This window comes from Leptosomus discolor, chromosome 4 (genome assembly GCF_034619465.1).
Source record: "Leptosomus discolor isolate bLepDis1 chromosome 4, bLepDis1.hap2, whole genome shotgun sequence".
Classification (NCBI taxonomy): domain Eukaryota; kingdom Metazoa; phylum Chordata; class Aves; order Leptosomiformes; family Leptosomidae; genus Leptosomus; species Leptosomus discolor.
Genome location: NC_141394.1, coordinates 45,483,925 through 45,496,685, shown reverse-complemented (window position 1 = coordinate 45,496,685; position 12,761 = coordinate 45,483,925). Strand labels below are relative to the sequence as shown.

The following is a 12,761-nucleotide window of genomic DNA, read 5'->3' as shown; positions in this document are numbered from 1 at the left end:
AGGGGTAAAGGGCAGGAAAAAGGGTAAGGACTTGCTTTTGGAAGCTATACTAGCTTAGACTGTTGACCAAAATTCAGATGGTGATTTCTTCTTATGGCTGAGCCAAATAAGCTGTTTTTCAGCTGCTCATTTCATGTCTTTGGTGCTTGTCTGACCTCATTGCAAACTGATTCAGCTCACTGAAACTGTGGAAAATTAACCTGGGAAAAGGTCTGTTCCTAGGCTAGTGAGTTGAGTGTGTTTATGTGCAGTCTGGTGAGTGGCTGGGAGTTGGGACACTGGTGTGGCAGTGGTGAAACGTCCTCCTTTTAGCACTGGAAAATGGTGTGTTAATTCAAACATAACATGAAACTAAAGTTAGCGAGTAATTTTTTGCATTCTTTGAACCTGATACATAGATTTGACTTAAGTAAGAATGCCTAAAAAATATGTGATTTGCTTCTAGATCATCTTAGATTTCAAAAGTTGTCCAGAGAAGCTGATGAATTTTTGTTTCCTAATGTATGTATTTACTAGAGACAGGTGTGCATATGTTTGAGCCTGTATATCTCTGAATAAATGCATAAACATACATCATTGTACAATATTAGCAAAATGATTGGAGGTTCTTGATGAAAAGCACCCAAGGCAAGTATTTGTTTTGCCTTTAATTAAATTTGGAGATGCAGTTTTGTTTGTGATCCCTGCCAAACAAAGTGTGTCCCCTGACAGTACAGACTTCCCCTTGACACTCTGTTTTCTGATAATTTGCAGAAAGAACAGCAATAGCTACCTTAGCCTGTGCTAACATTTCAGTACTTCGATACTACTGAAAAATACCTCACTTTACTGTGTCAAGTAAAAGTATAGTTCCTAGCAGTCTTGGATTTTAAGCAGATGTGAGATTTAGAGCAAGCTTAAGAAGCTTAAGCTATTGGACAGATTTGCTAAATTAAAATCTGATACGGCAAGTACCTAAACATTTGATCTAATGATGCTGTATAGGAGCTCCTCCTGTGAGGAGCAGGGAGTTGGACTCTGTGACGCTTATGGGTCCCTTCCAACTTGAGATATTCTATATTCTATGAAATGAAACAAATTACTGTTTTAAAAGTACTGATAAAATAAACAGACCTTTTGGTGGGCTTCAATATTTACATTTACTTAAAGGCTCTAAGTTTTGAGTTTTTTCTCATTCATGAAGAATGACCCCAAAAAAAAGCTGTTCTGTGTTCTAGTTGTGGGTGAAGACTGGACTGTGTGGAGAGTTTGGTATGCTAGGCCAATGGGAATATATGGCATGTTAGCTCTTCCTTCCCAGTGCTGAAAGAAGGCATTTACTAAATGAGTATCCTAAATGAGGGGGGTTGATGGTGTAAGTTAGTATGTTATAGAGTCACTTTTTCTTGAATTTCTCGAACATCGACTTTTTTTCTTAAATGGTTTGAAATCTGTTCTCTGTGTATTTAGAATTTTTTCAAAAGCTGTGCCTAAATGTTTAGCTTCTCATTTTAGGGAAGTGTTTCATAAAGTACTATTTTTGACAGAGTAGCTTTCAATTCATTTTTGTTACATTAGTTGTAGGGAAAGTCTTGATCCTCAAAAGGGGAAAATGTATCACCTCAGATGGCGTTTTATGAGTGTGCACCCATGGACTGTAGTTCATATGTATGGTTCTTAGAGTGGCTTGTCCTTGGCCTTTTTCTTTCTGTCCTCTGTATGGGTACAAAGCAGCATTTACTCAGAGTTTGATGGACTTCTGGTTTTATGCTGCTAATTGAAGACGCTTATTACACTTTCAGAAATGTAAATTGGATTTTGGAGATACCAAATAAAGTTCGAGTAGTGAGCTCTGCTTCAAAAGACCAACAGAGGTGAAGTGTCAGTAATTTACAGTCTTTGGAGGAAGTTATGGTAACATAGCGTTGAAAGCGATCTGGAGCTAGAGGAGCATGTTTATTGGAGCCCACAGGTGGTGACTAGTTAGGAAAAAAGATTGGGACCTCAAAGTTTACTAAGGAAATCAAGCTTACTAATGTAAATGACGTGGTGGTAGGTGAAAGTGGGGAAAATATTAGCAATGGGGTATGACAGAAGATGTTGCCAATTAAGAATGATGCAGGTGATCCTGAGTAAGTACCAGCAAAATCTGTGTATTGTGTGGATATCCTGTAAAAGCTTCACGTGTGGTTGGAGAAGCTGCTGGTACTTCAGCCTCATCTCAAATGGGGCTTCTTCCTGACCCTTTGCCTGAAAAGAGCTGGTTCATTTTGATGGTTTAGGAGCTTTAAGGGAAGCAAGCACCTGTTCTCAAGTACCCATTGATGGTGTACCGTGTCTTGCCAGTCTTGCACGGGTGCACGGGCTGGTTTGAAGACTTCAGACAGCTTTTATGTAAGTAACTGGACAATTATCGCTTTGGTTGTGTGTTGATTTTTCTGCTGTTTACACTTTAGCTGACTAGTGAAGCTGTCTGGCAGAGCTAGGGGTAACTTTCTGAGCGGGCCAAAAGTTTCAGTTTCTCTTAGTTTGGGAGAGTGCTAGGGTGCCATTCCCTCTTCAGGTGCTTGGAAACTGTGTGCATTTCTTCTGGGAATGTCTCTTCTAAGTTATACCTTAGGTCATTCTTGAAAGCAGTGGTGTCACAGCTGCTGCTGCTGTTCATAACACAGCTGCATTTTTGAAACTAACTTTGATTCTTGAATTGTGTTTGTGTATTTAAGTTCTTGTTCCTGCATTTCTCTTTAGATTCAATGCTGTTGACTGAATGAGTTGCATACCAACGGTTTAGTCAGAAGGTGGCACTATATTATGATAAAATAAGAAGCAAGTTGAACTATTTTAAAGTTACTTCACTTTTGTAACGCATGATTAAACTCATTGCACTTCTCTAATATTTCTTGCTGATCATTAGCTAGTACAATTTTTTTTTTAGCCAAGCTCACCTTGTTGATAGTTTGAGATACGTGAACTACTCTTAAGGGTCAAGTGTGCATAGAAAATATTTGCCTGCCCCTACATGTCTCATTTGTCTGACACCCCACCATCCCCGTATCAATGGGTTAAATTTTAGTGTTTGTTTTCTCTTAGATCTTGAAGCTTTAAATTATTTCTGTCTGAGCTGTGCTAGCATATTAGTGTGATTTTGGTGTGTGATTAAATGAACGTATACAGACCTAGTATATCAGAATATTACCAATAGGAGTTTGAAATAAAATCAACTGTTATGAAACAAATGCATCAAATATTTTCATATAGATCACTCACTGGAAATTTAAGACAAATGCTAACCTGTTTCATCTTATACTATAGGAAGGTGCGATGGCTCAAGAGTCTCCCAAAAATTCAGCAGCAGAAATTCCTGTGACTAGCAATGGACAGCTGGAAGATTCTCATGAGCACAGCTTTAACAGGGTAAGAATTTTCTTTGCTGTCTAACAAGGTACCATTGTTAAAGTTATACTGCAATGCATAGCAATCTTCACTTGACATAGTTTTCTAGAGCTTTAATAGAAAAACTCCTTTGAAGCTCATAAATTATTATTAAAGTTGACATAACATAATATGATTGCACATTGCAATAATCTTTTTTGGATAAAAGACATGTTAGTAGTGGCAAATATTTCTGAACATGAAATAGAGTAAAGAATTGGGTGCTCTGTAATGCACAGCCAAGTGTATGTGCTTCTACATTCTTGTCTCTGATCCTTGAGGATACTGATTTTTTTTAATCTGATGATTTTATTCATAAAACAGGACAGCAAGCATTTTTAAAAATGAGACTTGACAGGTCCTATAAATTCAGGTTACCAAATCCTAATTTTTTTTTTGTGAAGAAGTATCAAATTGTTTCAGGCAAGCTACTTCTAAGGGGTGTTAGGCTTAAAAGTAAAGGTCATTGTGAGGGAACTGGGGCTATTTAGTCTCAAGAAAAGGTGACTGAAGGGAGACTTTATTGCTCTCCACTGCTACCTGAAAGGACATTGTGGAGAGGTAGGTGCTGGTCTCTTCTCACAGGTAATTAATGATAGAACAAGAGGGAACAGACTCAAGCTGCACCAGGGTAGGGTTAGACTAGACATTAGGAAAAATTTTTTCACTGAAAGGATTGTCAGACATTGGACTAGGCTGCCCAGGAAGGTGATTGAGTCACCATCCCTTAGTGTGTGTAAAGGTCGTTTAGATCTGGTGCTTGGAGGTATGGTTTGGGGTTGTACTTAGTAGAGTAGGGTTGATGGTTGGACTCGATGATCTCAAAGGTCTTTTCCAACCTGAACGATTCTATGATTCTGTGTTCTGATTTGATGTTATAAACGGGAGAGAAGTAACTTTTCTTATGTTGAAACTGAAAAAATACCACTGTATTGTTGTATGCTATGTAGATGAGATGTATCAGAATCCATCTTATTTGTTGTATGTTGAAAAAGAAGTTATACTTCCATAATCATCTGTCTGAAATTTTGAATTCTTTCCTTTAACCTTGAAATATTCTATGATCAGTTCTACTTGCGTTTGGCTGTCCAGCAGAGGGTGCTATGGTATAGTTTATGGAATTTGGGTTGGTTTTCTTTACTTTTATTTTGATTTTGCTTTTCAGTTGGAAATATGAAGACTAGTTAATTATCCACATTTATTTGGTATCTGTTGAGACTTAGATTTTAAGGAAATCTCGAAGCTTTGACAGTCCCATGCTGACTTGCAGTGCAGGGTTGTTTCTAAAAGAAATACTGAGTGGAACTTCCAACATTTTATTGTGTCCTACTAAAATGCTGATTAGAGGGGGAAACCTTCATAAGTTTAAAAACAAATTACATGTACATCCCGAATATTGGTAAAATAAACACCTGCCTAACTTTCTCTTCTGATTTTAGCTTTAATGGAAACCTACTTCAAAGATGATAAACTATTGTTAAAATTGATTTAAAAAAATTGAAGCAAATACTGCATATTGCAATAAGTTTTTTGTATGAAAGGTATATTAGTAGTGGCAAGTTTTTTCTGAATGTTAAATAGTATAAACTATTGGGTGCTCTGTAATGCACAATCGAGTATGTACATTTCTAATTACTGATTCTAAGCCTTGAGGATATTGGGTTTTAATCCAGGAATTTTATTCATAAAACAGGAAATCAAGCATTTAAATATATATATTTAAAGTATAGTTTTAAACATGTATTTATTATTTTATCGTTATAAATAAATGTTATTTAAATATGTAAAATATGTATTTTAAAATATTAAAAAATAAAATACATCCTGAAGACAACATCTGAGACCATGTGACTGATTGCAAGGTAGCTGTATAGTGAGCATGGCTGTAAAAAAAAAAAAAAAAATATAAAACTTCATGAGGTGGAAATGCATCAGTATTGGAGCTCTTATTAAAAAATACTGTAGTTATTACTGGGCATTTTTCTACTGCTGAATGGGCCATGATTTTTTTTTTTAATGAATAGCACTGCAATGAGGGAAGAGTTATGTTTCTGAAGATTTGTCATTCAATGAAGATCTACCAGTAACATAATGGAAAAATTAGAACAATGTTTAATGAAATAAAGTTAAAACTAAATTTTCATGAAGATGTACCTGTGGCTGGGGAGGGGGGTGGCAACAAAAATACACCTTGAAGGGGTAATGAATTGAGTTTCACCTGGAAGCAGAGAAACAGATTTACTATTTTTAAGGCTGGTGACCTTGATACTGCTGTGACTTGACTGCTGTCTTAAGTCATCTTTTCGTTATGTAATGATTGCTTCTTCAGTGTGGGGCATCCGATACTTATTTATTAGTTACGGTAAATGAAACTTGCACTCTTGCTGACTAGGTCAGAACCCTTGTTCAGTCGCAATTTGCTATTTAATCACTATTTGCTGTGGAAAGTTGAAATGTTAAGGTGGTTTTTGTCTATGCCCACATACAAAAGTTGAAGTAGGTTTTTGCTGGCATGCTAATTATTTTGCTGGCTTGGAGTCAACTATTTCAAAACTTCCACAAAAATGGGTCAAATATTTGGTTGACTTGCAGAAAATTTATACTATACAAGAATAGTTGGGTTTGCTGCTTAATTATTTTCACAATGCTTATTCTGAGATCAATGAAGATGAAGTGCACTTCAGATATTTTTTTGAACTGTCTTGTACGAGTTAACACCTGCATGTGTGACCTAAACTCTGAATATGTGATGATCAGGGCTTCTTATAAACAAAATAAACAAACTTCTTGGAATTAACATCTAGGTCTGTTTACTAATCTGTTAGTCTTAAATTCTGATATTTAGCTTCTGTTCATCTTGCTTTGTGTTTGTTATTTCTAATGCTTAATGCTACTCTTTCTTTTTTTTCCTTGCCAGGTAATTTTTTGTTTTAACCTAAGGCAATATGCATTGCACCACAAAAATTCTGTGCCAAGTTTTCAAGGGTCTTTTTTCCTATCGACTTGTGGAAGTGACAAACCAAGTACTGATTTTTAGGAGGTCACTTAAGAAAGGGGCAAGAAACCATTACTGCTTTAAGTTGTGCTGTTACCACAGTGCTCAGTAAGAGTATGTGACCACAGCAGAGTTTAGAGCACTCAAAATTCAATATACTGATTTCAATTACGCCTTCTTGGGAAGCTGGGGAACAAGGTTGTTTTACTCTCTTGTTTTTTTTATTGTAGTGGTCAGGGGGCTGTTCAGCTAGGTGTTGTACAATTCAGATGTAAACAATAAAACATCATTTATCCTGTATTTTTCATTTGGGCTTCTACAGCTATTTTGTGACAAACACTTGAGCAGCCTTGATTGTATATTTTTGATAGACTGAGTAAAGAGGTAATTGAACAACCTTTTCTTCAGGGTTCTTTAATTACAAAACTAAACTTTCCTCTGGACTTGTGTTCTGTTTAGTACTTCCATCAGACCTCATCCATAAGCTGCTCAGGCATGAAAATGCACATTTATTTTCTACCAGATGCAGTATTTGTATGTACTCAAGCATGAGAAGTATTGTAAGTTTGCAAGGCAATGCAGTGCCATAATAAAATTTCAGAAGGAAGCATATTAGTTCCAGTCTTGTGGGAATGTAATATAGCATGACTTGATATATCTTCTTCCTTCCTTATGTTTAAGTAAAAAGTCAAAAGCATGTTTATAAGGTAACTTAAGTGTTTGCCTAACTGTAAAGTCTTATTCAGAAATATGCTGTTACATTCTGATTCTGTCTTGTTTGTAATAATAAGAGATGCCTGTGGAATTCTGACAAGTTTTGTCTTGCCCATACGATGGATGGAAACTTTTTTTAACTAAAAAAGGCTGTAGCTTCAGTCATCATTGAATGAAATGTCTATGTCCTTTCATTACGAAAAAGCTTGACCCAGTGCTTTTTCAGCTCTCCAAGCTCTGTTGGAACTCGCTTGAGCTTTAAAAACTTGGTGTAAAGAACAGTTTGCCGATGTTTGTTAGTCTGTCTTAACAGAGGACTGCAGCATTTCCTAATCAAACGTGTTTTTCTTACTACTTTTTACAAGAAAACTCAACATACAAAAAGGTCTTGCTTGTTTATGTTCTTCACTGGTTTATGTCACTTATCCCTGACTCCTAGAACAGTTTTCCTCCCATGCTATTCTAATTATGGGGTTAGACTAGTGGTGTTTTACTGTCACTGAGGGGATTGGGAGCTGAGGGCTGTGGGAAGGAGTAAGGAAGTATATTATTCCTAATTTAGTAACATGCCATATGGTGTGAAAGCTGCATAGGAATAAATTAATCAAGAAACCTGTTTGGTCTGCCTGTAAAGGTATTCAGGCAGCTGTAAGCCATTTGTTATGTTTAAACTATGGTACAAAATCTATATGAAGTTCTTATCAGTCTGTGTCTCTGAAATTGTTGTTCCAATTGTTTCCTTTTATTTTAAGTATAGAATCTCTTCTCCTGCCTCTTGTACTCTTATGGGGACAAAACGGTTATTAAACGTGTATATAATACCAGTAATAAACTTCAGGCTGCAAAAGATAAATTAACTTTATTGTGAGTCTTCAATTTATCTTATTAGAATTGCAAAATAAGCGCTGGGACCTGATGAATCTGAGTGCAGTTCGGTATTCTGTTCTGTAATTTTATTGCCAGGCTGCACAAGTAGATAAGGTCAATTATTTTTTTTGTCTTGCCTTTGAGCCTTGTTGCTCACATTCTACCTGAAACGTCAGAGTTCATCTCTTCGGTTTTGCTATGTTGACTGGCATAATTAGATTTCACTTTTGGCAATTGTACTTCAATTAATGTAGACAGATTTAAAATATGTTTCTGTGTGTCAGTTCTAGAAAACTGGTTTTAGGAGATGAAACAAAAAAGACCAGTCTTTCTTTTTGTTGCTGAGAGATCTGCTTCATAGAGTCTTAAAAACCAAAAATATGAATGGTGAGAGTAGAAGGGAAACTAGTTTAAAACCAGATTGTAGTATGACATTAGTAAGTCAAAAGGATGTAGTAGAAGAAAGGGTCTTCTGAGTGAAAAGCAACGTACTGGAGAATAGAAGAAATGTCAGTCCGTGTTGTTTGCCACTTCAGCGTAGATTAGACCCTTCAGCTCTCCTCCCATTTGTTTTTATGCTTGAATTTATATTATTGTGAGTATCTAGTGGCTTAATTAATGGAAGATAGGAGCTGAGTGATATAATAGGGCAAAGAGAAGAAAATGCTGAATATGTACAAGGACCTCCACTTGCCCACAAATTAGGGCAAGAAGTTAAAGTTCTGAGCCAGTTATCTTACTGGGTAGATGTTATGTCTGTCTACATAACATTTGTTTCATGAGACTTGTAATCTTTAAAACTTTAAACAGTGAACGTTACAATCAGATGTGTTGCAAATTTTTCCTGAAGGTAACTTGAGTAGTTTTATTTAGAATGTCATTCATCATTAAAAAATAAATGTGTGTGATTGTTCCTACTTTAGTTGCTCCACTTTTAATGGACTCCTTGAAGTGGCTGGTGATGTGAGGTTTTTAAAATACCTTTATTCAAGATAGTAAAGGCAAGTAAAACTGTATCTGTTAAACTTGCTGTTGGTACTAAGCAAAAGGTAATGCTTAGTCATGCATTAATAATGGACTGGCTAACAAAGAAATTAATACAATTAGTACTTGCTCTTTAGTTTCTACTAAGTCTCCGCAAAGTGAGTGAGACTACTGAATATGCTTCGAGTGAGTGAGCTTCTGCTTAGTTTGTATGAAGTTTTGACTAGGTTTGTTTCTAACTTTCAACTAGGTTGGTTTCTGGTGGTTGATGAGCAATATAGTTCTGGTATCTTTACCCTCTTTGTTTTAGATTATTATGGATAGCATGGGTGGGAAGTATCGTTTTGGAAATAGTCTTGTAATTTAGCCAACATTCCTTCATAAACATGCATTCTGAACGACTTCTTTGCTGTGTCTACTGTCTCAACAGGATTGATATGTCAAAAATTCATACTGGTTCATTTGGATGATCTGTATCATAAACTAATGAATATACCTGTTAGTCACCTAAATAAGGCTAACCTTACTAAAATATGTTCGGTTTAATATGGTGATTTAAACTAATTAAAATGGGATTTTAACAAAGGGTTAAAGTGGTTTAGATGCTCTCTACAATATAGATTTGCACTGTCTTGTCTAGACCTAACTAAGCCAGCACAGCTGTTCTGTGTACCTATATTTCGTGCTTTTGCTGCTTTGAGCCTTTAGCATGCTATGTGGCTGAGAATGGGATAGGTAATCCAACCTTTTGACTTCTTGCAAACCTCCTGAGTTGTAGGGGCTTTACACTTCTAGTCCTGGGTCTCAGTGAAGTTACAATATTAAAATTCTTATTTTAGATGATAAATGCATAAACATGCAGTGGTCTTCGGCCTCATACAATTGAAAATTAAGAACGAAGCTGTTTTTTGTGTGATGGTCATCCCTTAACAGATTAGTGGTTTTGAAATGTATCAACAGATTTTGATGAATTCTAAAGGCTTGATTTCCCTTATATGAAAAGGGGGGGAAATCACTTCTGAGTTTGAAAGCAGATCTTCTGATCATCAACATCTTCCTCTTAGCTAGAAGAGCAATATGTAGTCAAAATATAATCACTGTGTTGTGGTAGGGCAATCTGTCGTTGCTCCTGCATTGTAACAGCAAACCTACATTTGGTGGTAACAAAAAAGAAAGCTATTTACATTGCCTTCTTACCACTCTAAAAATCTCTAAGTTCTATCATACCTTCTCTTAAATGTGAAGTTTTGTGCATGTCTTTTCTTACTCTAAGGCTGTTCCTCAGTCGTTGCTCTTTGCAAATTATTGAAAGGATAAATTGCTTTGTCAGAATGATTACAGATTTTTGGGTAGCTTTTTTGTTTATCTGCGCTTGTGTGGGGAAAAAAAAGCAAGCATAATCAGTTGCAAGAAAGACATGTTAAAAATTGAAGTTTACGTGCAGAAGTGTGTCTGGGCTGAATGGTAACTTGCATGTTTATAAAAAACAAAAAGGTAGTGTTTTGATGATCACTGACATTTTGGTGACAGTTCTGGTCATGTGTAAATCAACAAATGGTGAATTGATATGCAAGGATATCTTTCTTCAGCAGGGTATTTTTCAACTGGGTAATATAGGTGTTTAAAAACAGGTTTAAATGCAAGGGTTTTTTACACTGAGCTTTGTCTTTTTGTCAATGAAAAAAGTGTAGATCTCTTCAAACAAATATGTGTTTGTGTACATATAGATATATATTTACGTAAAAAAAAAAAATCCTGATGTGTATATATGCACAATTGTAGATCTTAATAATTTTCGTGATCCAAATACCAGCTTTTTATTTGAGAAGGATGTGTTGTAATATTCTGATTTAACTCTTTAGTTTGTTCAGGTTGTGTTTAGCTTCAAATTAGAGTTAAGTGGAATGTACGGAAATAGTACAATTGCTAAAATTTATATCTAAACTTTTGTCTTTACGCAGCAGATGTTGTGCATTTTAACCTTAAATAGAAATGATTGCTTAGATTCCTACTATGAACATGCTTAAGCAGGTTAGCTGTCTTCATTTGTTTGGCTACAGATTTAGATATTTCTGTAAACTATACAACGTGCCAGGGTGCCTTCAGGAAAAAAAAAATTGATGCCATGTCCTTTTTGTTAAATCAGTGCTGCTTCTCCTCTGCAACCTGGTTATTCTTTTTCAAGTTTCTCTGCTTTTTCAGCTCCTAGTGCCTAGTTAAATGGACTCTGTCTATTAGCTAAACTAAGTTGAAGCAAAGGCTTTCCATCATACCACCAACTGCGAGTACTTAAATGGAAGCATCAGTGTTAAGTCAGTTGTGAAGACTGAAAACAGTATGTATCCAATCTTGTGATATGCTTAATTTGTGAGATCAGGTTCTGCATGTGACTACTATTTGTTGTTCATGCTATTTCTTTTTTGTTGTTTTTTTTTGTATAATGCTTCAGATACAGAAATATAGCGTAATCTGTTATTAAATAGGCTGTTCATGTGAGTGAATGTATGGCTGTAGGAATTGGTTACTCTGACTGCAGTGACATCCTGGACTCTTGATGTGAACAAGATTTCTGTTCTGCTGGAATTCATATGTTTGTAGCTCTTCCTTTTTTCATCTTCCCAGGAGTTTGTCTTAAACTAAAGACAACTAAGTCTGTGGGGATGTGATTGACAGTCTGAGCCTCTAGGCAGTATCATTCATATGCACTAACTTGCTTCTGGTTTGTGGATCCAGTGACTGCAGTAATATGTCAAACATGGATTGGATTTTAAAGGTTGTGTTTTCTTTGTAATTAGAAGCATTGCATATATAATAAATAGTTACTGTGCATGTCCAGATGGTGACATCTTAAAGCTATGTATGGTTTTTCTCTACAAATTTCACTATTGCTCCTCCATACTCTTTCATCTTTTTTTGCCTCTGTGGAAGCAGAGGGGATAAGAAAGCATACCTGACTCCAGAAACTGCCAGTTTTCCAATTTCTTTGTGCTTAGTTTTTTGTAAGTGTATTTTACGGTTTTGCTTTCAGGTCCAGAGTAACTTTTCACTCGCTTTTTACTTTTATTTACTTACTAATTATTTACTATTTATTTATTTTACTTTATAAAAATTAGTGGTTTTAAATTGCTTTGAATAAATGAACTTTTTTTAAAGCACTATGTATATTCAATAACACCAGAGGCTTAAACTTCAATCAGATGGCTGGAAATACAGTCCAGGAAACCTGTGGGAGCTATTTGTAGAGGTGGGTAAGGTAGCAAAAATGGACAGTAAGATGGTATGTGGATTATGGTGTATGAATTTATAGTTCAGTAATAGGCCTGTATTGGGTTTCTGTGAAAACTTAAGTTGCCTGAACGTTGGTTGTAGTAGTTAATCTAGCTCTCAAAAGTTAAACAAAGTGATCTTGGGCAATTTTAAGACAATGAGTTGCAAAAGAGAAGTAAACGGCCGTGAGCACTTGTGATGTAGAGTAGGTGCTCAGAAGGAAGCTGCTGAAGTGATGACTTTCTGGATGTTTCTTCCACGACAGAGGTTTCATGTGCTATTTGTAGAAACTAAGGATGCTGTGAATTTTAAAGCTATTTCTTGCTTAGAGTGATTTTTTTTTTTTTTTTTTTTTAAATCTTTAACATTATGGTAGTTGTTTCCATAGTTTTGGTTTGTAAAATGTTGTCTGCTCTTAGGCTTAGATCATTCTGTACTCCTGTCAGTTTTTTAACTGCAAACATTATTAAACTGATGTGGTTGTTTGGACCAGCTTCAGGCCACATAAGATGATGTTGTGGGC

At 35.8% G+C, this 12,761-nt stretch overlaps 1 protein-coding gene across 4 annotated transcripts in view; it reads left to right on the top strand.

Moving 5' to 3' along the window:
• The window catches only part of ARFIP1 (ARF interacting protein 1), a 42,737-nt gene that overhangs the window by 5,922 nt on the left and 24,054 nt on the right, over positions 1 to 12,761 (top strand). For all 4 annotated transcript variants that reach the window (XM_086464087.1, XM_086464086.1, XM_009959846.2 and 1 more), the window contains one exon: positions 3,292 to 3,393. In XM_086464087.1, the coding sequence (XP_086320213.1) occupies positions 3,292 to 3,393 (102 nt within the window). The remainder of the gene's footprint in view (positions 1 to 3,291; positions 3,394 to 12,761) is intronic.